The 24186-nt window shown below is 40.2% G+C and overlaps 1 protein-coding gene across 1 annotated transcript in view; it reads left to right on the top strand.

The window, feature by feature from the left end:
• Positions 1 to 24186, top strand: part of FBN1 (fibrillin 1) — a 149130-nt gene that overhangs the window by 97406 nt on the left and 27538 nt on the right. The window contains exons 31-46 of the mRNA XM_029284183.1: positions 5435 to 5557; positions 6217 to 6339; positions 7094 to 7219; positions 9288 to 9410; positions 10008 to 10130; positions 10446 to 10610; positions 11246 to 11314; positions 11425 to 11550; positions 12745 to 12867; positions 15329 to 15487; positions 16929 to 17000; positions 17866 to 17991; positions 19663 to 19785; positions 21518 to 21643; positions 22547 to 22663; positions 24060 to 24186. Coding sequence (XP_029140016.1) covers positions 5435 to 5557; positions 6217 to 6339; positions 7094 to 7219; positions 9288 to 9410; positions 10008 to 10130; positions 10446 to 10610; positions 11246 to 11314; positions 11425 to 11550; positions 12745 to 12867; positions 15329 to 15487; positions 16929 to 17000; positions 17866 to 17991; positions 19663 to 19785; positions 21518 to 21643; positions 22547 to 22663; positions 24060 to 24186 — 1951 coding nt within the window. The remainder of the gene's footprint in view (positions 1 to 5434; positions 5558 to 6216; positions 6340 to 7093; positions 7220 to 9287; positions 9411 to 10007; positions 10131 to 10445; positions 10611 to 11245; positions 11315 to 11424; positions 11551 to 12744; positions 12868 to 15328; positions 15488 to 16928; positions 17001 to 17865; positions 17992 to 19662; positions 19786 to 21517; positions 21644 to 22546; positions 22664 to 24059) is intronic.

Raw genomic sequence — 24186 nt, 5'->3', positions numbered from 1 at the left:
AAATAAATGCAATTATTTGAATATTGTGTTCACATTTTGCTGCTGTCTCAGTGTGTGTGCATGGGTGCTCCTTTTAGTGCTCGTCTGAACATGAACACAATATTTGCAGCTGCCCTTGGAAAAGCCCACAGTGGAAGGGAGAGATCATGCTTTTATCCCAGTCGTCCAAATTCCTTTGCTCCAATGTCATAAAGCAACATGTCCACAGCCTGTTTCCATGCTCCGAAAAAGCGCCAAGAACTTGGTTTCCGATTCCCTAACAGGAGACCACCCCCCAAAAAACATGGTGTTAAATATTTTAAAGAGTGAACCCTTGTGTTGAATTGCTTGACCGAAGGGAATGGATTCCTTCTTTCTTGCTGCTGTGCCAAAATGTTCAGCTCTACTTTTAAGAATTGCAAAAATGTTCACACACAAGCTCTTTCTTTCATGAAACAATTGCATAAGATTCTGGGAGTTTAGTTGAAGTCGCCTCTACATATTTCATGCCCCTTGTCATTACTGGTTGTTTCCATTTTAACAAGTAAACAAGTTTTTCCTTCTCAATCCACGCCCCCCCCCCCCCCCCCCGGTCGTTTTCCTGAGTGCATGATCCACCCATCGACATGCATTTACATTCCACGCAGATGTTAATCTTTTTGTTTCTTTCTTTCTTTCCTTTTTTTTGTGCTTCCATTCTTAATACGTACGTGGGCCAAGTTTAGGGAAATACTTTTTTGCAAACGATATACATTACTTATGACAAGCTATCTGGGCTGCATTCATGCTGTCATGTTCAATTATCTGAAATGGAAAGTGGTGTAGGTCAGCTAAGGTATGTGCATCTTGCAGGAATTAAGAATACAAGGAAGAGGCGGGGAGCAGGAAGTTGAAAGAACTGTTAGGAAAAGTGTGCTTCAAGTCTAGCTTGTATGTCAGCTGAGTTTTCTAATGCCTTGTATTAAGGCAGAACAAGAAGCAACGGATGGAAACTAATCAAGGAGAGAAGCAACCTAGAACTAAGGAGAAACTTCCAAACACTGAGAACAATTAATCAGTGGAACAAAAGTTGCCTTCAGAGGTTGTGGGTGCTCCATCACTGCAGGCCTTTAAGAAGAGATGGGACAGCCGCTTGTCTGGAATGGTATAGGGCAGTGGTGGCGAACCTATGGCACGGGTGCCAGAGGCGGCACTCAGAGCCCTCTCTGTGGGCACGCGCGCCGTCGCCCCAGTCCTAGGCCTTTAGCTGGGTTTTATAAAACCTTTTCGCTTTAGGCCACCGCCGTCGTGTACAAAAAAAAAAAGGTTCAGTCAATCAGTCCATTTCAACTTCTCGCGGGAAAAAAAAGATCTTGCAAAGTTGGAATTGATTGATTGAACTTTTTAGTCCCAGTCTGCCGTTCCCACCGCAGCCACGCCCACCCAATGGGCCACACCCACCCAATGGGCCACACCCACCCGGCATCCGACAATGCATAAATGGGTTTTGGGTTGCAGTTTGGGCACTCGGTCTCTAAAAGGTTCGCCATCACTGGTATAGGGTCTCCTGCTTGAGCAGGGGGTTGGACTAGAAGACCTCAACGGTCCTGTCCTACTCTCTTATTCTGCTAAGTACATCTGAAGTCTTACCAGTCTTCCCAACTCTTCTTTGTTGAGTTCCCGAAATTGGATCATGACCTTAGAGGTCTGCTTTAAGATCTCAGAGACTCAGAACTCATTAGAACTGGTAACGAAACATTTGGAAAGTAACCCTCAAGCTCGGAGAACGAACTGTCACCCTCATCAAGTTATTGGCTCTTTGTGAGACACCTAATGGAAATGATGCAAAGTACATTCAAAATGACCTCAAGTCTAACTCTTTTAATAATATCCTAGAAAAGCCATCTAAGGATAGCTTTTCTGGCAGCCATTCCCAAACTCTCAGAGAAGGATTCTTTCCCCCCCAGCTTGGGACCTACTCATTTTATCCAGCAATTGAGCCTTTTGAATAGTCCTTTCCTAAAGAGTATTCATTTATCCATCCTTCCCAAGGTTTTTCAGGCTGTATGTTAAAGGATAACATTTGGCAGAGACTGCTTTTTTTTGGCTTGGCTACAAAACAACATCTGTTAAATAAATCTCTTCAAGCCAAGACAGATCCCTCCCCAGCTAGGAGTCCCACAGAAGGTACAGGACAGCAACACCCCAAATGATGTTAAGACCACATGATTGAACCAAGTCATTTGATCCTCTAGGCCAGGGGTAGGCAACCTTGGCTCTTTTATGACTCGTGGACTTCAACTCCCAGAATCCCTGAGCCAGCCATGCTGAGGGGAAAGGGAGAGGTTTCCAAGCTGAGCCATGCTGGCTCAGGAATTCTGGGAGTTGAAGTCCACGAGTCATAAAAGAGCCCAGGTTGCCTACCCCTGCTCTAGGTAACTGATTAATCAGTCATTTAGGAAGCGGTCATTTCCCAAGAATCCCAATCGCAGCAAAGAAAACTGAAAAGTTGGCACTTTGTGGGGATTTTTTTCCTCCTGGTCAGAGTGGCAAAATATCTGCAGTGTCATCTCTGGGATTGACATTATCATGGTTAGAATGGAGAGATTGAACAGAATAAAAGAGTTGGAAGGGACCTTGGAGGTCATCTAGTCCAACCCCCTGCTCAGGCAGGAAACCCTATACTATTTCAGACAAATGGCTGTCCAGTCTCTTCTTAAAAGCCTCCAGTGTTGGAGCATTCACCGCTTCTGGAGGCAGGTGGTTCCACTGGTTAACTGTTCTTGCTGTCAGGAAATTCCTCCTTAGTTCCAGGTTGCTTATCTCTTTGATTAGTTTCCATCCGTTGCTTCCTGTCCTGCCTTCAGGTGCTTTGGAGAAGAGTTTGACCCCATCTTCTTTGTGGTAACCCCTGAGATATTTGAAGACTGCTATCATGTCGCCCCTAGTTCTTCTTTTCACTAGACTGGATATACCCAACTCTTGCAACCATTCTTCATGTTTGATTACTCCATCCTCTTTGTTCCCTTTTTACTCCAGTCTCACATGGCCTCGGGGAGCAAAATATAAGCAAGAGACTAAGAAGTTAGAGAAGTCTCATTTTTGCACAACCTCTCTGAGACGTCTCAGTTTCAGAAGTGGGAAAAAGAATTATTCCCTCAGACAGTTCATCCAAAATGATTTTAATGGTGATAGTCCTAGCCTCTCTTCAGATTCTGCAAATGAGAATGTTTGCATGACACCCTCCTTTTATCCAATTAAATATTTGTGCCAACAGGATCAGTGTGTGTGTGTGTGTGTGTGTGTCATGTTCATGAGTATGAGGTTGTGCTCTTAGAAGATCAGAGTCTGCTTCACATGGGGGCTGTGTGTCTGTGTGTGTGTCCGTAAAACACTTCACAGTTTCTGCAGAAGTACTAACAAGCTTATACACAATTCTTTCTTGTAAGTTGCATCTTTGCTCCTGTGGTTCAGTAAAACACAGCTGACTGCTGACTCAAATAAAAGACTGCATATGAAGAAGGTGTGTGGTTTCTTAACATTTTCCTCTGAAATATTTTTTTCTGCTCAAAACACTGCCCCTCCCCAGCTGGGTTTCCCATAGGGAAAAAGATACAATTGCCTACATATTTTTTTTAGATTAAAATGTCTCTAGTGTCCAAACTCAGTTTTGTATATCCACCTTTAAGCGTTCTTAAAATGGGTGGAATTATGACCAAAAGCAGTGATTCAGGCAACGGACACCTCCTTTTAGCATGACGTCAAGTGGCCAGAAAAACACAGCAAACTGTTTACATCATGTTAATGGAAGTTGCTTAAATAGATAAGAAGACATTTGTTCTAGTAGTAAAGCAAGAAGTAAAAAAAAAGCTGGGCTGTAAGCACTGCCTTAGACTGGAATATTTGTTTTCTTTGGCTAACTATAGCTTCATACTCAAAGGAAAAGTTTGTTGAAAAACAAGATTGGCGGAGAAAGAGCCGATAGAGAAAATGTTTATATAGTCTTGACACCACGTCTCTCCCCCCCCTCCTCTTTTTTTGGGGCCTTGAGTTAATTCAATGAATATGTTGCTCTTTTTGGGAGTCAGTTTTGGGTATTTTCAGTCATGCTGAGTGGCAGCTTATTTCATGGAGATAGTACCAAAATCTTGGAGACCAGACAGCCAACAAAAGATTTTCTGTTTGTAACACTGGGGAGTTGAAATAAGTTTTTATTTGGATTGGAACAATCAAGAGAGCAAATCGGCTGTTTGGGGAAAAAAACCCACCACTGTTAAATTCCTCTTAGCCCTTCAGTGAAACCAGATCCATACACTTCTCAATAAAAACAGGTCTGCCAAATAAGACAGAGTGGCTGTCAAGAGAATGGGATGGACAATTGTTGGTGAGAGATCTGTCAAGTTTTCTTTCACTGTTGTGTGGGCTCTTCACAGCCCCCCACCCCCATGGTTTCACTTGTTCCATCTGGAGACAGACAGAGCTGAGGAATCAGGTTATCACATCCTTTCATTTGAATTCTCAGGGGATCGTAAAATTGTAAAATAAGACCAGAAGTATTACGAACGACCAGTTTTGTGCAAGATTGTGGTTACTGTGTGAAAATCTTCTTATAATATCAGGCAGCTTATCTCCACATTTAGATAGCCACCTAGTGTATGTCTGATAGTAAAAGGTAAAGGTGTCCCTGCGGATTTTACTCTGCTAGTAGTTGCTCATCTCCTTTTCAAGGCCGTTGAGCCAGCACTGTCTGAAGACATTTCTGCTGTCATGTGGCTAGCATGATGTCACAGAGCGCTGTTTCCTTCCAGCTGAAGTGGTACCTATTTAACTACTCACATTTGCATGCTTTAGAACTGTTAGGTTGACAGGAGCTGGGGTGAGGACGGGGGCTCACCCTGTCGCATGGCACCGGGGTCTCAAACCTGGGCTGCCGGCTTTCCAGCCAACAAGCCCAGCGTCTAAGCCGCCATGCAGCCATTTGTCTGATAATATGGGTTTAAATATGCTACCGTTGAAAGAATGCCAATAAGCTAACAGAATGGTAAATCACCAACGTACCAGTCAAAGCCATTGTGGTGCAAGAGATGGTGGTAGGCACTGGGGAATGGCAGCTTCAAGTCTACCCACAGCCATGAAAACTCACCAGATGCCTTCTGTCTTTCAGCCCAACTCTTCTCATGGGGTGCTTGTTATGGGGAGAAATGAGGGTGTGAGTGCTATGTATGCTTCGTTGGGCTCCTGAAGGAAAGGCAGGATATCCGTGTAATAAATGGAGGGATCTTCTTTGGAGGGATCTTCTTCGCTGTTGTAGATACAATTCTTCCTCGTATCTGCACTCACAAATTCGCCTGCTTCTTCCCACACAATCAAGAAATCAAGGATTGGGAGGGGGAAAAACCTTTGTCCCTGAGATATTTACATAAAGGAGGAAGCATACGTGCATTGAAGTTTATATTTTTGTCCATTCTTTCCACAGATATAAATGAGTGTGAAATTGGGGCTGACAACTGTGACCGGAATGCTATTTGTACAAACACAGCTGGTAGCTTTAAATGTAGCTGCAAACCGGGCTGGCTTGGAGACGGGACCAAATGTGTAGGTGAGTTTGGAAAACTCTTCCTCCTTCCTTCCTTCCATGCATGCATGATCTGAGCCAGTCTTTAATAATTACTGAAATAAATCATAATTAAACAGCTTCATAGACTTAACATCCCTTTCCCATGGAATGAAAGATATATTTGTTATCTAAAAGTGACTCTTTAAGCATCAGATCCAAACCTGGGCGTCCAAATATACATATATGTTGCCTTTTACAGATGTTTACCTAACTTTTTCTTGAAAACGTATAGAAAAGAAAGTCATGCTTCTTCAGAGTTCTTGTATCATTCCCCAAATGTTTTTAAAACAATCATTTTATCCTTTTGAAGTAATCTAAAATTACTTCTGCTTTCCTTTCGAGAATATAAACAATTCAACCCAGTTTTTATTTATAATGATTTGCAAAGTAATAGGCAGCATAGTAGCATTTATTTATATTGAATCTATTTCCACTAGCTGCTCCTTGGGTTTAAATTCTTGGTACACTCAGTATAACGTTTGCGTATCATTCTGTACCATCGTTTGTGTTGGAGTGATTGGGACAGTTTCTTACTTTATCTATTTTTTAAACTGTTTTCTTTTTTATCTTGTGTATACATTATCTTTCCATAGGTAACTGGGAATGTTTCTCTTATTAATGCAGTTTTTTGTCCTGTTCAGATCTGGATGAATGCGCCAATGCCACACACCAGTGCAGTCCACATGCTGATTGCAAGAACACAGCGGGATCATATCGTTGCTTATGTAAAGAAGGATATACTGGGACTGGGTTCACCTGTACAGGTGAGCTTTTAGAGATGGGTGGTGCTTTAAGGGATAACAGAATATCCCTTAAAGGGATAACAGAATATTTTCACATTATATGCTAAGCCCTGGTGGTTAGAATGCAGTATTGCAGGCTAACTCTGCCCACAGCCAGGAGTTTGATCCTAATCTGCTCAAGCTTGACTCAGCCTTCCATCTTTCTGAGGTCAGTAAAATTAGGACCCAGGTTATTGTGGGCAATATGTTGACTCTATAAACCAGTTAGAAAACACTTTAAAATACTATAAAGCGGTATATAAGTCTAAGGGCTATTGCTATTAATCTTAAAACAAAGCAACCCTGGAGAAACTGATTTTGTACCTGGGACTTTAAGCATGTAAAGCATGGATTTTTCTAAACCTTTTTTCTTTTTGGCAGATAAAATATATCATCAAATTTTAAACAAGATCTGATTTTCTCCGTATAATGCATTAATGATAACAAAATGTTTATGACTGGTGTTAGTTACTAAGTTTTGCATAACAGTAACAGATCTTATTTTCCAATTTTAGCTCCAAATTATTTTGACTTTCAGAGGATATGCTATACTTTTTATAAAAGTGTTCCATATTAAGCTACATGTTGGCCCTGTTATTGGACATTGCTTCGCATCTTTATAAGTAGCAATCCTTCCTACCCCCATATATTTCATATAAAACTCTTAACCCCTATTAGCTATTTGCATAGAAATAGAATGCATTTTCAACTAATGTGACTCCTTTCACTTTTTTAGACATTGACGAATGTTCTGAAAATGTCAACCTCTGTGAAAATGGCCAGTGCCTAAATGCTCCCGGGGGTTACCGTTGTGAGTGTGATATGGGATTTTTGCCAAGCATTGATGGAAAAGCTTGTGAAGGTAAGTGAGTAAATAAAGCAGTTAAATAATGTCACTTGGGCTACAGCCCTCTTGGTTTGTCTTCTTAGAATTTGAAGTCAAGATTTTGTCTTTGAAGAGCAGATTTTAATTTTCGATCTTTCCTTTCTACCCTCTTATCATCTATCCATACAAAAGACATCCAGCCTTAGAAAATATTGCAGGAGACAGCCAAGAAGTAGAATAGAGTAGGGGTCTCCAACCTTGGCAACTTTAAGACTTGTGGACTTCAATTCCCACAATTCCTGAGCCAGCCATGCTGGTTGAGGAATTCTGGGAGTTGAAGTCCATAAGTCTTAAAGTTGCCAAGGTGGAGACCCCTGGAATAGAGGTTGAAAAGCAAAAGGTAGCTAAACTCTCACAGTCCACTCACAAAATGTAGATGCTACCATCCCATTGTGAACAACATCATTGGCAATTATTGTTCATCGCACAGTCAGTGAGATGTTCAGACTGGATTTGACATTTTTGTCAACTAGTGGTAAGTCAGTTTTTTTTCAGTGCTGTTGTAACTTCGAACGGCCATTGAATGAACTATTGTAAGCCAAGATTTTTCAAGCCTTCAAGGAAATGAAAAGATAAAGACATCAGCTAGACCAATCTTGTAGTTAACATGCGGAAGCAAGGGGGAAAATCCAATTTAGTATCAATCTAGTTTCTCCAAGCTCAGGAAATGTAGAAGAAGGAGTGGCAGAACCTGGGGGTGGAGTCAAAAGAGGGATCAGCCTAGAATCTTTACATAGCCACAAGTGAACGAAGTCCAACCTCTCTTGAATTCATTCTTATGGAGTCCTTCTCAAAGACTTGTGATGGGTAGATGTGGATGTTGGATGGTGATACAGATATTGTCACAGGATGTAAGCTGTTCCAAGTAAAGCTGCCTTTCTATTTATTAAATTTATTAAATTTTTATGCTGCCCATGTCACTTTGGGCGGGTTACAAGTGATAAAACAAGTAAAAAAAATTGAAACATTAAAACTTCACAGATTAAAATATGATTAAAAACTGTACTAAACCCGAGGTTTTTCCTGAGACAGCATAGAGTTACAGAGATACTGTAACTGAGTATCACTTTTGGCATTGTTCATCTTCGTGGTTATGTTAATTTTGCATTTTAATTGCCAAGAATAATAGCATGTCATAGATATATATCAAGACATAATTCTTGTAAAAGCATGAAGGAAAAATGTTGTATGATATTGAGATAAACAGTTGGCCGTAAAGATCGATCCTTTTGTATGCTGCAACTTGTATCTGAACAAAAATATTTGGTCATGACCAAAAAGTGTATATTGGGTGGGTCTGCGAAAAGGCAGAAGTAATTCTTAATTCTCAATGTCTCCAACAAGGGAAATAAGTTGCGAGATTAGCACAACTGTTGCAGTTGGAAAGACTAAAGACACTCCCTGCTACTCCCACAGAGCATCAGTTAATTTCCTTCAGATTCTTTGGTTAAAAACCCTTTCTCATAGAAAATTAAAGAAGATTAAAATCATAACTGTTAGGGGCGAAAGTCAGCGGGAGAAAGGGAATGAGGCACCAGAGAGGAGAGGGATGGGCTTCGTAGTGACTAAATTTGTAGAGATTTGTAGTTAACAAAGAAGAAAATCCTGCACTCAATCTGCTTTTGTTTTTAACTGGATATCTAATTCGATGTTTCAGAGTCAGCAGGAAGAGCAGAATGAAAGATGCAGTGTTGCATCATGGTGACCTACGTCCACAGCCTTTCGCATATGTGTTATGACAGTGTTTCTCAACCTTGGCAACTTTAAGAAGGGTGGATTTCAACTCTCAGAATTCCCCAGCCAGCAAGGCTGGCTGGAGAACTCTGGGAATTGAAGTCCACCCCTCTTAAAGTTGCCAAGGTTGAGAAACACTGTGTTACGATGTTGCCCACATGTGCACAAAGGGGGGAACCAATGCAGCTGCTTTTGTCATTTTCACAAAAGGAAAATGGTCCCAGATATGCTCATGCTGTGACTTTCAATTCTTGCTTAGGTCAACATAAATTTAACCATCTCCTATTTCTTCTCAACTGTCTCATTACAGATATTGATGAGTGCTCTCTTTCCAACATCTGCGTCTTTGGAACCTGTCACAATCTTCCTGGCTTCTTCCGATGTCAATGTGAGACAGGATATGAGCTGGACAGAAGTGGCGGTAACTGCACAGGTAACTTAATAGTTTGGTCAATTTAATACCTGTCTTAACTTTGGTATAATCGTTGCTCATATAAGCCACCAAAAACATGTTTCCACTGTTTCAGGAAAAACGTCTGAGCAGCTAGAGTTGATTTTTTTCCCCTCTTGTATTTAAATACATTTCAGAAACCTTAAACATTGTACTTTGGAGCTTAGTAGGACTTTAGTTATTTAGCTAGTGAATTTGGCCAAACTGGGCATTGCCCAGAAGTTTCTTGGACACTTTCAGCCACTTCCCAAGTAAGCTTTCCTAGTTATTATTTTATTTTTTTAAATATTTCTTATAGCCAACCAGCTCCAATATGTTTAAAGCTTTCTTAAAATCTATTTTTGTGCTTTTTGCCAATGGTATATTATTTTACATTCTTGACTCTTTTTTAATACAAAGAAGATAAAACTCACCAGGTATCAAATTAAGCTTGCTGTTCTAAAGTCTCTACTATCCATAAAGTAGTTAAATTGAACATTCCTGAATGTGATCAGAATGTGAGTTAGCGTCCTTATTAAATGAGCACTAGGGACTTTTGCTGACTTGTAGATTAATGTTGCCTTTTTTCTCTCTGTGCAGATATCAATGAATGTGCAGATCCCACAACATGTATCAGTGGCACTTGCCAAAACATCGCAGGCAGTTACACTTGTGAATGTCCCCCAGATTTTGAGCTGAATCCAACTCGTGTTGGCTGTGTGGGTAAGTAATGTGGTGGTAAGCTGCTCTAAATCTAGATGAATCGGTGGTCTACAAGGTTAACAAATAAGTAAATGATAGCAATATTTTGGGAAGAGGCAATAAATACATGGTTTGGCTCTTGAAATAAAAACATACACCTGACAATTAGTAATTTAAAAAGTTTGTCAGAAGTTGAGAAGCGTCTGATGAATTGAGCAATGCGTGAACAGGAATGTCAAAGAAGTGCCCGCCTCACGGCTTATATGGGAACTGTTCTTTTATTCTGTATTTTTATGGATTGATAATGTTTGCGCATCTGCTACTTTCCTTCTTTAGATACACGCTCTGGATTCTGTTATTTGGAAATTAAACCTCGAGGTGATAATGGCGATACAGCTTGCAGTAATGAAATTGGCATTGGTGTTTCCAAGGCTTCTTGCTGTTGTTCTCTTGGTAAAGCTTGGGGCATTCCTTGTGAACAGTGTCCGGCTGTGAATTCAAGTAAGTGAGATGGAAAAGGGCAAAATTAGAGCTGATTTACGCTTTCAACTGCTTGCTTCCTAAGAGACAGAATATGACCAGAATTACATGGAGATAGTTTATTTATAGGAGAACTATAAATCAATAAATCAGGAAGCAAGGTGGTTCCAGTGGCTACAGGCTGATTGCACTCTAAGGCTCTGTATAATAATCCAAACCACTAACGGTTAAAGCAAATTGGCGGTAGATAAGAGTCAGTGGAATTCAAGGTAGCCTGGACTTAGATATTTTGTGGGCACGAAGGGGCTCAAGACGGATGACATGTTTGACCCCTCCCTCGGGCTCAGCCTTTGTCATCTCCTATAAGGAAAATCTGCTGACTTTGAAACAACAACAACAACAAAAAGATGTATTTGAAAATAAGAATGGCAAATTTAATTTGGGGGCGTGAAGTGAATTGAGCAGAAGCTGTGTGTATATCTCATGAATGTGTTATGTAGGGGTAATGCTTGTTTTCATTCATGGAATCTTCAGTTTGAAGGACTCAGGATTGGAAGAAGCATGCTGAAAGGAGAAAAAGACTGTAGTGATCCTACTTTTTTTTTTTTTTTGCAAAGCAAAAATGTCATATTAATAACATTGGTTTCTCCTTTCAGCTGAATACAAGCTGTTATGTCCAGGAGGAGAAGGATTTCGACCCAATCCCATTACAGTCATTTTGGAGGGTAATGTCCACTTGTGCTCTTTCTCTAGACATCATAATACTACACTGATTACTCTTAGCTAAGCTTTGTTGGTTTAATGTGCTAACAAGATGCTCATTTTATCTGGACAGATATCGATGAATGTCAAGAACTGCCTGGACTTTGTCAAGGAGGAAAGTGCATCAATTCATTTGGTAGCTTTCAGTGTCAGTGTCCGTCTGGATACCTACTGAATGAAGAGACACGAGTATGCGATGGTAAGAGAGTCACAAATGTGTTGTTGTTTATTGGGGATTCTAGCAAATCTACTTCCAAAATTAGCTCTGGCCCCACTCACTTTCTCCTCGAGAAGTTATCAGGGGTGAACAACCAAGTTCACACATGTAGAGTTCAATTAGCTACTTTATTAGTCAATGTCTATTTCACAAGAATCTTCTCAGATTGGCAGTTTGTACCTGGGCCAGACTTGATAAGGTTCAATGGTATTCAAGAAAGGTCAGACCTTGCCCTCTTGTGCCTATGTAAAGATTCTAGACTAATTCTCTGCTTGACTCCTCCTCTTGACTCAGCCAATTTCTGTCCAACAAAAGTGTAGCCATCAACACATAACACAAGTTCACAGAGGGGTTAAAAATAGCCTCCTTCAAAGAATGCAATACTTCTCCAAGATATATTAGAAGCATGCTGAACTATAGAAGCAGAATTAATGTTAGTTAATTAAAAGTTGGTGTGAAATATCCACTGAACTTTACAAGCAATCTTCAATCATTCCTGCATATTACTTTTCTTAATCTTTTTTGCTTTCTTTATCTATTACAGATTTTACACTTTTACACTTCCTTTACTTAGGATCTTATCGGTATAGTTTCTTTCTATACAATGCAACTCTTCTGTTAGTACTAGAAATGCTTTAAAGGTGAACGACAAATGATGATGATTATTCCCATTAATTTGGGAATATAGATTTATTAGTCCATTTTACCCATATGCAACTCACTTTAAGCCAGTGTTTCTCAACTTTGGCAATTTTAATACAGGTGGATTTCAACTTCTTAGAATTCCCCAGCCAGCAGTAGCTGACTGGGGAATTTTGAAAGTTGAAATCCACCTGTTTTAAAGTTGACAAGGTTGAGAAACCCTGCTTTAAACAGTAGCTTAAATCTTGAGGTATTCTAAACAAATCCCAGTCCAGCTAGACTTTGCTTTCAGTAGGTCCTAAACAACAGTGACAAAATATCCAAACTCCTGTCTTACTTTTAATGCCAGAACTGGATTCAGCAGTAAAGTAACTAACAAAGATGTCTCTTAAGCATATGTCTCGGTAGTAAATGATTGTCAGCTAACATGGACTTGGACAAGAGACAGTCTTTAGCTACAACAAATCTTTCTCTCTTTCCCTCTTTCTTTCTCTGTTATCACTCTAAACCACCAGCTTTGTGCTTTCCTTGCAGATGTTAATGAATGTGACATAGTTGGTATTTGTGGCCCTGGAACCTGCTACAACACCATTGGAAATTTCACTTGTATTTGTCCTCCGGATTATCTGCAAGTCAACGGTGGAAATAATTGTATGGGTAAGATTGCCTCCATTTCTTTTTCCAGATTAAAAAATTGTTTACTGTTTATATTTAATCCAATGAAAGGAGGGGAAAAAAATCCTCTGAAACAAATCATGCTGATTCCCTAAGCCAGTGGTGGCGAACCTATGGCACGGGTGCCAGAGGCGGCACTCAGAGCCTTCTCTGTGGGCACACCCCAGTCCTAGGCCTTCAGCTGGGTTTTATAAAACCTTTTCGCTTTAGGCCTCCGCCGATGTGTGCAAAAAAAAAAAAAAGGTTCAGTCAATTTCACCTTCTCGTGGGGGAAAAAAAGATCTTGCAAAGTTGGAATTGATTGATTGAACTTTTTAGTCCCACCCAGTCTGCCGTTACCACTGCAGCCACGCCCACCCAATTGGCCATGCCCACCCAATTGGCCACGCCCAGCCAATGGGCCACATCCACCCGGCACTCGACGATCCATAAGTGGGTTTTGGGTTGCAGTTTGGGCACTCGGTTTCTAAAAGGTTCGCCATCACTGCCCTAAGCAGAGAGAGCAGAGAGAGGCAAGGAGATGGCTAGTTTTTTTTTTTTATGTAAACGTAGCTCAGGTAGGATCATATTATCCAGCTGCTTACCCCCAAAGTAGTGAGAAGGGCTGAAAGTTGACTCCAGGTTTTATTATAAGGACTCTCGTATGTTGGAAATTTCTTTGGCACCATTTTTGTGCACATGAAATCACCAGCTGCCGTGTTTGTGCATGTACAAAGATGCAAGCATTGCAGCTCCTGTGTTTTGCAAAGTCCGATTTGTGGAAATTGCATCTTACGTAACTCTGGAAAATCCTTGTGTTAAGGAAGTACAGTCAGGTAAAAAGAAGTTAATTCAAGATGCAAACTGTAATGCACAACTTTTGTTATTTCAGGATTTACCTTCCGATTCAGCGCATGGTATTTTAGCCTTACCGTTCTGCTTAATTTTTCTTTTTTTCTTTTGAAATTCCAAACTCAAATGAACTCAACATGCATAAGCAAAGCTAAGCCAAAACCATGTGGCATCATCTTCCAATATTTTTCCAGAAGGATATGAAATCATAAATGGAGCAAGATTTTAACGAAAGGGCGGACGGACACTAGCCTGTGTTCTTCTGCCAAGGTTTTGAGGCCCCTTGAAGAACATGCTCCACATTTCATAATTAGGAAATCCAAATGACATTCGTGGGATTTTGGATGATTCTGCAAGCAACACATTTTTCCATAGATGATGATGTAACTTTACAGTCACTGTTAAATTTGCAGCCTGAGAGTAGTGGAGACAGCTTCACTTAACAGAAAAACAAGTTAAAGAGAAGAGGTGACTTCTCACACAGGACTGACTCATAAAGCTATCTTGTTTGGTCTCTAAAGGAGGGCTCAACCAAGATTCTTGATGTTGAAAAAAAAAATGGAGTACAAATGGAAAACAAAACTGGAGTACAAATGGAGTAATTTCCTAAAAAAAATTTTTTTTTTGCATATAACGTACCGAGATTAAGCTAGCTGCAGTTATGGAAGAACATTACTCTATGTGGGTTCTGTGCATTTGTTTGTGGAAGGGGGCGGGGAGAGGTTGCATAGAAGATCTTCTCAGCAGATTGTATCCCACTAGTTAGATTTTTCTGTGTTTCAAGCTTCACTTCTTCAGTATATCTAGTCAACAACTGACTGAGGAGCCTAGCCTAAGGCAGTTTGATGTCACAGTGACTTTGAGATGTTTTCTGTGCACTCATTGGTCATTTTTTTTATATGCAAACTTTGATTCAAGACCATCCAGATAGACTATTTCATCTAGCCGATTCTTCTGTTCCTAATTGCATTTAGGGATGGCTGAATCTATCAAATTAGTTAGTTCTCAACTTATAATCTTATGGTTACAATCTCATGGTTGTAAGACAGGACAGTCTTAAATCAGATCACCAACATGACCAACCCAATTTTTTGGAATAGTCAGTAAGTGAACAGTCGGCTGTTAAACGAGTCAATGGATCATCACGGGCTTTGCTGAAAACCAGAAGTAAATGCTAATTTTTGGCAAGGCGGAAATGTGATCATGGAAATATGGGATGCTGCAAATGGCCGAAATGAGGATCAGTGCCTGACATGTGGTCACGTGACCCCGAATGGAACTTCAGAACCGCATCATAACCATATGTAAACAGAGAACTACCTGTAATTTGTTTTCCTCCTCTGCTTTATTAAATGAATTGGGAACACACATTCACACAGAATCTTTTTTAAGGTAGACATTTGCAGGTACAATGTATGTTGCAAGCTTGAGACGGATTTCACCCAACAGGCAAAGCTACGTTTCAAGAGATGTGAACTTCCTTCCTCTTAACCAATGAATTTTATTATGACTGGAGTTCATGAGGAAGGAAGGAGGATAAGAGGCTTTGTGATGATTGATGATGATGATGGTGGTGGTGGACTGCTGACATGCTTCTTCTCCCTCGTTGCAGATATGAGGAGAAGCCTCTGCTACAGGAACTACAATGCTGACAATCAAACTTGTGATGGGGAGCTGCTTTTTAACATGACCAAAAAAATGTGTTGCTGTTCTTACAATATTGGACGAGCCTGGAACAGACCTTGTGAACAGTGTCCCATCCCAAGCACTGGTTCGTACTGTGATTAAAGGGGGGGGGGGACAAGAGAGAACATAGCTGTTATGCCCTTCCAACAGAATACCACTGTCCACTTTAGTAATTCATTTACCCAGTGCTTTTTTTGTAAGAAAAAAGGTGCCGGAACTCACATCTTGTTAATCCTTTATTTACCTTTCACACGTAGTCAATCACTGTACACACACTCACACACGTCAATTGTGTAACGAAACATAATGGTCATCGCCCGCAGTAAGCACTCAGCGTGCAACCACATGACTAATCACAAGCCGAGCAGTGCCCCAAGCCGAGTAGCTGGACGAAGTACGCATGCATTGGACTCGACACGCAAGCAGCCTGCATGCACCATTTTAATGATTTTGCCGCCGACCTGCTACGCTCGACAGGGCGATTCAAGTCCATGTGGACCAAACATCAAATTTTCAAAAGTTACTTTTAAAACTTGGAAAATCTGTCAAAAAAAGGTGCCGGAACTCCGTTCCAGTGAGTTCTATGACCAAAAAAAACACTGCATTTACCAATCAAATTTATGTAGCAGGTTTTATACAGTGTGCATGGCTCTGATACGATTCTGAAGGCGATTGTGCATATTGTGAACCTATAACTGATAGAATATTTGTAGCTCAGGGCTGACCTGTGGTGCCCCTGTTGCTCTCGGAGCATGGTGGTTTTCTTACAGACGTTTCATTACCAAAGTAAGTAACATCCTCAGTGAATATGTAAGTAGTGTAAATAAACCTTATGGGCTACCAATGGATGGATGTAGATCAGAGATGCAAAGTTTGGGTTAAAAGTACAGTTGCAGTGGAAACCTTTCAATACATATTTGGGATTTTGTGAATTGGTACTGATTGGCCCGCACTTCGTATGGTGCCACGGATTTACCAAGGCTAAACTTGTAATGGAAAGATCAATTCAGACAGAAGGGATGAACATAATTTATTTAATCCTTATTGGGGGGGGGTGTTGTTTAGTTTTTCCTAGACAGTTGGAAGTTGTATTTGATATGCTTCCTTTTGGGCTTATATCTGCTCACTGACCTTGCCTAGTGCTTGCAAAATTAGCTCAGCCACAGATGGTAGCCATATAGCTAAAACAACTATTAGTGTCACTTGAATTGTTTCAATGCCATTAAAGAGTTGTTGTCTGTCCAACCAGGAGATCACTTGGTGATCTTGGACCCATCACTCAGAACCTACCCTACCCTATTGCCAATAGCCATATTGGTCTCTTAAAAAAAAGATATTGAAGAGCGGGAACCTAATCATGATTTTATTATATAAACATAAATAGATGCATCTAAGAAGTACATTAAACAGTTCAGTTCAATTCAATCAATCAAGTTGTCTGGAGAAGCAGAATTGTGATTTTACTTCTGTGGATTTTTTTTTTAAAAATTCACATGGAATTCTTCCTCTCTTTTTTATCATTTTAGATGAGTTTTCAAGTCTCTGTGGAAGTCAAAGGCCTGGTTACTTTATAGACATTTTTACAGGACTACCCGTTGGTGAGCTACATTCTATAACACGTTTTATTTTTCATCCTTGTAGAGAGAAGGAAGGTATATTTTTGTCTTTTCTCAGGAAATTCTGAAGACTAAACAATGCAGGAGGGCCCAGCCTTCATGTGGATGGTTGCCAGCCTAGGCCAGCCCACCCCTTCTCCTTGTTGGGTCCTCATCGTTGGCCTCTATGATCCCCCGGCTTGGGATACAGGCAGTAGAAAGTTTGCAGGATGTTATAATCAATGTCAATAAACACCCAGCATAGGTGGAAAGATTCTCAAACGGCTGACAATCCGCTCTGGGTTGGAAAAATGCTGGGCGTCTTTTCTTTTTAAAGATTTTTATCTAACCTTTCACATCGGTTCCTGAGGGCATTGTGTTGGAGGCCAGGGTGGGAAGGCTTTTTGTTTGTGTGCACTTTGACAGAGTGTGTGTGTGGGGGAAGCTTGAGAGGGAATATTTTTCACACAGTATAAGTGGGGAAATAGTTCACAAATCTCAACCCTAGTGGGAAAACGGAGGAATTCATGGGAAGGAAGCCAACAATATTCATAGACAGAATTCCTCTTCTCTTCTCTTCTCTTCTCTTCTCTTCTCTTCTCTTCTCTTCTGTTCTCTTCTCTTCTCTTCTCTTCTCTTCTCTTCTCTTCTGTTCTCTTCTCTTCTCTTCTCTTCTCTTTTTTTATTCAAATGAGGAACAAACCAGACTAGTACGTGATAGAGGAGGCAGAACTGTTAGCAATACATTCGTCGCTTAAGAGAAATATTTTGAGATGTATTTATTTTTTAAGAAAAGGATCGTCTGGGGGGCATAATTAGGTAAAAGTATTGTTTTGAACATTTGTACCTCTGTTGTCTCTTGATGCAGATATTGATGAGTGTCGTGAGATCCCAGGTGTATGTGAGAATGGAATTTGCATAAACATGCCTGGCAGCTTCCGATGTGAATGTTCAGGTGGATTCTTTTACAATGACAAGCTACTGATCTGCGAAGGTAAGAAGCTTTCGCTCAGAATCACCTGCGGTAGGTACAGATGGAAATAACACTGCTTGCCACCAAGGAGGCTGGATTCTCAGAGAGTCTCATTTTGGGAAACTGCGTATTTGTGCTGTAGCACCCCATTTATCAATAAGTACAGGCGGTCCTCGACTCACGATGAAAATTGGGACCGGAATTTTGGTCGCTAAGTGTCGCGGTTGCTAAGCTAGCCATCATGGATCTGACTTTATGAGCATTTTTACCATGGTTATTAAATGAATCATGTAGTCATTAAATGAATTCAGCTTCCCCTGTTGACTTCGACTGTCTGACGCTGGCTAGGAAGATCACCAATCATGATTACGTGACTGCAGGACACTGCAACTGTCATAAAGAGGGGCCAGGGGCCAAGCATTTTACAGTTACAATCACATGGCTGTGGGGGTGCAGTGTTGGTCATAATATGCAAGAGCCATGGTGGAACAGTGGTTAGAGTTCAGTATTGCAAGCTAACTCTGCCCACTGCCAGGACTTCAATCCTGACCAGCTCAAGATTGACTCAGCCTTCCATCCTTCGGAGGTTGGTAAAGTGAGATCTCAGACTCTGATTCTGTAAACCGCTCAGAGAGGGCTGTAAAGCATTATAAAGCAGTATATAAATCTAAGTGCTATTGCTATTGCTAAAACAAGTTTCTTTCTGCAGCACGGTCATAACGTCAGTCTGTTGTTAAACTCCTCGTAAGTCGAGGTGTAGCAGTATCTTAAGGCGAGAGCTTTTTGATTCTTCTGATCCTGATTCAGAATGCTTGTTGGCCAAAGACGGGTGCTACTCTCCATTTATCATATTATATCAGCAGTTCTCAACCTATGGGTCGCGACCCCATTTGGGGTCGATCGACCATTTCACGGGGGTCGCCAAGCAAGGCTGTCCGCCATTTTTTTTGTCCACCATTTTTTTCCCCTTTTCTGGCGGGTGCCTTACCTCCCTTGGGCTGGGCCAGCTGGTGGTCGGCCTGCTCCGTCTCTGCCACTTGCCAGCTATGCCTCGGCCGGCGCAGGGGGCGGAAGCACGCATGCGCGGCGTTCCTGGGCAGGGAAAGTCCTCGACTTACGACTGGCTGGGTAGTCCTCAACTTACGACCGGTTTAGTCCTCGACATACGACCGGTTTAGTCCTCGACATACGACCAGTTTAGTCCTCGACTTACGACCGGATGGGGGTCGCGGCATTAAAAAGGTTGAGAACCACTGTATTATATGGAAGGAAAGCACAGATGTTTATGACTAGAATATTGTGCAAAATTATCACATTTATTCCCAGAGTCAGATAATTCCATTACATCCTTGCTAATATTGCTGAGCTATATTTTGGATTCGGTTCATAGCGTCTATCTGCAGTTCATTAAAATTCACCTCCTCCTGGAACTGTATGGTTGCAACATAAGTTCTCCTTTAGGAGCTGCGCAATATGTGTGTACGTATGTATGTATGAAATGGTATATAGGGTCTCCTGCTTGAGTAGGGGGTTGGACTAGAAGAGCTCCAAGGTCCCTTCCACCTGTATTCTGATTAATGTCTGATTTAATTCAAATTCAAAGTCTTCCTTCTGAAATGAATCAGAAATAATGCACAGCCTTAATCTCTAATACCAATTCTAAGATATATTTTTTTTAATTACGTCCAATAGATATAGACGAATGCCACAATGGACCAGTTTGTTCTCAAAATGCAGATTGTGTGAATACACCAGGGAGCTTCCGTTGTGATTGTAAACCCGGTTATCGATTTACATCTGTCGGCCGATGTGTTGGTAAGTACTAATGCTATTGTACAATATTGTAAAATAGGTAAGTATGCCAATTGATTGCTGGAATAGGGATACTTCTTTTAAAATGCACACAAGCACAAAAGCTGCATTAAAACTCGGTTTTTTTAAAAAAATGCAATGCCATGTTATTTTGACCTTGAGTCTATAAATTGTTTTTTTTTCCACTCACAAAGATGCCAAAGAAACTTTGCAATGTTTATATTTTCTTAGACTGAAAAATTCAGTCACAACTTAGCCAAAGAGAATGCAGTCTTTCCTCAGCATAACAGATGCCAGTGTTTTGTGTGTTTTTTTGCTAAGTGTAGAATACCCAGATTTAAACATGCTCTTCATATAAACATACTGTAGTAATTTTTATCTCTGCAGCAATGTGAGTGCCTGATTTAAACCACCAACCTCAAAGTGTTTCAGTACTATATATTTAAAAATTGATTTTCGCCTATTTGTTTTAAAGGGCAAATTTAGTTTCACAGCTCTCCCTCTTTCTCTCTGTCTCTGTGACTAAGTAACTAACAACAATTAAACATCAACCGAAAGCCATAACAATAATTAAAATTCCCCATAATTAAACTCAAATTAGAATTCATTGATCACCTATTCATAAGGAATTCTAATACTTCTATTATTTTTATCATGGTTAATCTTCAGTTTGATTCACACTCTGGGACTAGTAAAAACTTAACAGTTCGTGTCCTAACTAAGGACCTAAATGTTAATTAAGATGGCATCTGAGTATATAGGCAGCTCCGAATAGAGTGGTTTGTTTTTTTTTACAATGTCAGGATATTCAGGTCTAATAAGTTCAAAATTTCCATGTATCTAGGCAGCCCTTTGAGTACTGAGCTTCTATTATTATTGGTACAGCCATTGATTTCTTCCTCCACAATTGCTCAGCTTCAATTTGCTGGTCGTAGTATTTTGTTATTTTTTCTAGCTGTTTCTCTTCAATTTGTGCATCATCTGATATTGCAATTTCAATGAACCAGACTTTTTTTCTTTTCCACAATAAGGATGTGAGGCGTATTGTGGACCACGTGTCTGTCTGGTATATATAGTAGTGGTAGTATTTTTGTGGACATTTTCTTAGCTGTATTTGAGAGAAGAGCACCTTTTTCCTATAGATCTGCAATTTTTGCAGGAAAAGGGTGTAGACGCAGAAATAGATGTTCACTTTGAGATTGAAAGATTTGGATTCTTTAGGGTGATTTAGCATCTTGTTAAAAATAATAATTCTGTAAACTTCTTCCCTGCAATAGGAACAGGAAGCTCCAGGTCAAAAGCTGATACAGCCAACAATGTACCTTAATATCTGTTGGCAGAGACTTTATTTCCCTGAATTTTGCTCAGGAAAGGAAAATAAAATGCAATATTACCAGCTTGATAAGTGTGTCATTTTAAGTCACACTCGTACCGAAAGATACAATAGGTTGAACTTGTTTAGATTTTTACTCCATTGTACTGTTAAGATTGCATTAATTTTTCCTTACAATGCTTTAAGAGGAACTATTTGCGTGCCAAATTCTTCTACTTCAACTCGTCATCGTTTTCTCCAAAATTTAAAACTAATTTAGTGCTTTGTGTTCCTGTTAAGAAATAAGTAAGTCAGGTTTTCATGTTTGGAAAGGTTGAAGAGGTATGCGAAGCTGGGGTTTTTTTCCCCCTGTCATTCTCTTGCTGAAAAATTCTGAAAATTTTAAGCTTTCTATGATTTCAGATCGCAATGAGTGTGTAGAGATACCCAATATTTGTAGCCATGGCGATTGCATAGACCGTGAAGGAGGTTATACCTGCCGTTGCCACACAGGATTCAAAACCAATGAAGATGAAACTATGTGTTTGGGTATGTATGTATTTATATTTTTAGCCTTGCGAATAACAGAAAGGCAGTGTTAATTGTGGGTCATTTTACAGACGTAATATGGGTACCTGTAGCTCCTAGTTGATCCTATTTAAATGAGTCTTTAGATTAGAGAAGAACTATGGCAACTTTGTGACTTGAGGACTTCAAATCCCAGAGCATGGCTAGCTCAGGAATTCTGGGAATTGGTCCATAGGTCATAAGGTCGCCATAGTTGCCCATCTCTGCTTGAGAATCTAGGTCTATCCCATGTCTTGAGTCAGAGTAGGTGACGGACTCCTTGTGTCGTGTTTTGGTTTTTTGAACAGTTGTTAGTTTTTCCAAACTTCTCTTTCTGATTATTCTGATTCTTGGTTTTAAATCAGTTTTAAACTGTTATATTTTGTAAGTTAGCAAGCTTGTAACAGATGCGTTCAAAAACAAAATAATCTTGTTCTTCCCCTGAGACCTTGCATATCCATAGACGAAAGAATGGATAGTCATGTCCCAAAAAATCATGTCTGCAGAAGAATTACTAATGTTTTTCATATTTCTTTCAGGACGGTGATTTCATAAATTTTAGACTTGGTCAGATCCCTTCATCTCAGTTTTCATCACTCGTTTGTAGCTTTCATTGTGAGGCAGAGCCCTTGATCTATGCCTCTCCTGTTCTAGATTTTGGTTAATCCAGTTTCTCCCTCTTAATAACAGTATGGATGGATGCATCTTTCCGTGTAACTGATAAATAGCACGGGACATTTTGTTTGTTTGTTTTGCAAAACCATGCTTGTTGTGTCTGATAAACCAACGTATCCAACTGGATTCATGCTAGTTAGCTGATTTGTATTTCTTTTGAGTTGTGAACGATATACATGAAACATTGGGAATTTCTTACTCTGTTCACAGATATTAACGAATGTGAAAGAGAGCCTTGTGGTAATGGCACGTGTAGAAACACAGTTGGCTCTTTCAACTGCCGTTGTCACGTCGGATTCATCCTCTCCCACAATAATGACTGCATAGGTAAGGAACCGTTTCAGTTGTGCAGCTGAAATTTACTAGCTGACCATATTTATTTATTTGATTCTATAGCCGCCCTTCTCAGTAAACAAATCTGGACGGCTCACAGTTCAAAAACATACATTACAATTGAAATGGTAAAAATAGTAAAAACCATTAAAACAATAAAAAAAACATTTTAAACATTTAAATTCGAGTACAATCAAAATGACCTACAGTGTAGGAGGAAGGTTTAGTGTAGGCCAATTTATTTTAGCAAGTAATTTGGAGCCCACTGTGTGTACATAGGAATGATCTGAGTAATAATAAATAATAATGAATATTTAGAAGAAGTTAAGTGCAACTCCTTGCTGACAGCTACGTCCCTAAACCACATGCCATCCTGAAATTGTTTGATACGAAGCAAAGGGCATTCTCTGGTGTTGTGGATTTTCATCATACACAACAGGAAGCTAAATAAATTCTTCCTATGAATGGAGTCCTAAAGCAAAAAAAATGGCCAATCCCAATATCAAGGAATTGGAAAGAAACCATAGATCATGAATTTAAACAGGAATTTATGGTAAGAAATATTCAGAGTTTGTAACAGTAACCAGTTCTATCATCTAGAGGATGATAGAGCAGTGCCCCCCAACCTTTTGGGCACCGGGGATCAGTTGCGTGGACAGAGTTTTTTCCACAAATCAGAGGGGACGTCGTTTCATGTGCTGCCTCTATCCTGTGGATGGGGCTTTGCTTGTTTGTGTAGACCGGTTTCTGGCATGCCCTGGTCCATGAGGGTTGGAGGACCTTGCTCTAGAGCAGTATTTCTCAACCTTGGAAGCTTGAAGATGGTTGGACTTCAACTCCCAGAATTCCCCGGCCAGCTGGGAATTGAAGTCCATCCATCTTCAATCTGCCAAGATTGAGAAACATTGTTCTAGAACAGGGGTCTTCAAACTTGACTCTTTTATGACTTGTGGACCAACTCCCAGAATTCCTTAGCCAGCCTGGCTGAGGAATTCTGGGAGTTGAAATCCACAAATCATAAAAGGGCCAAGTTTGAAGACCCCTGTTCTAGAGGATGTTGTAACAGAAGTAGGAAAAATCTACCTTGTGGGGTTCTTTGAATATAGTTATCTCAGTTAAGATTCCTGATGACTGAACAGGCTATGCCCTAGATTGAATTCAGCCATTTTGGTTTGGAATAAGAGTTTCTCATGAGTCACAAGCAGCTTGTGGAGAATTGGAGATGTTAAATCAGTCTGATTGGATTCAGCCTTGTGCAATTGGTGGAAATCATATTTTTGGTAAAAGGCAGTTACTTTTTTTATTTTTATTTGCTTCCATTCCCGCCTTTTTAACTACCTGTCCTTTTCCTCACTTCTTTTCTTTTCTTTTTGTTGTCATATCCTTTTAGATGTTGATGAATGTGCCACTGGAAATGGACATTTGTGCAGAAATGGCCAATGTGTTAACACGGTTGGGTCCTTCAGATGCCTTTGCAATGAGGGTTATGAGATGTCACCTGATGGAAGGATTTGTAT

The sequence above is a fragment of the Protobothrops mucrosquamatus genome, unplaced genomic scaffold (genome assembly GCF_001527695.2).
Source record: "Protobothrops mucrosquamatus isolate PMUCROS unplaced genomic scaffold, P.Mucros_1.0 scaffold415, whole genome shotgun sequence".
In the NCBI taxonomy this organism is placed as follows: domain Eukaryota; kingdom Metazoa; phylum Chordata; class Lepidosauria; order Squamata; family Viperidae; genus Protobothrops; species Protobothrops mucrosquamatus.
The sequence above is the reverse complement of the archived record's forward strand: the minus strand, read 5'-3'. Positions and strand labels throughout refer to the sequence as shown.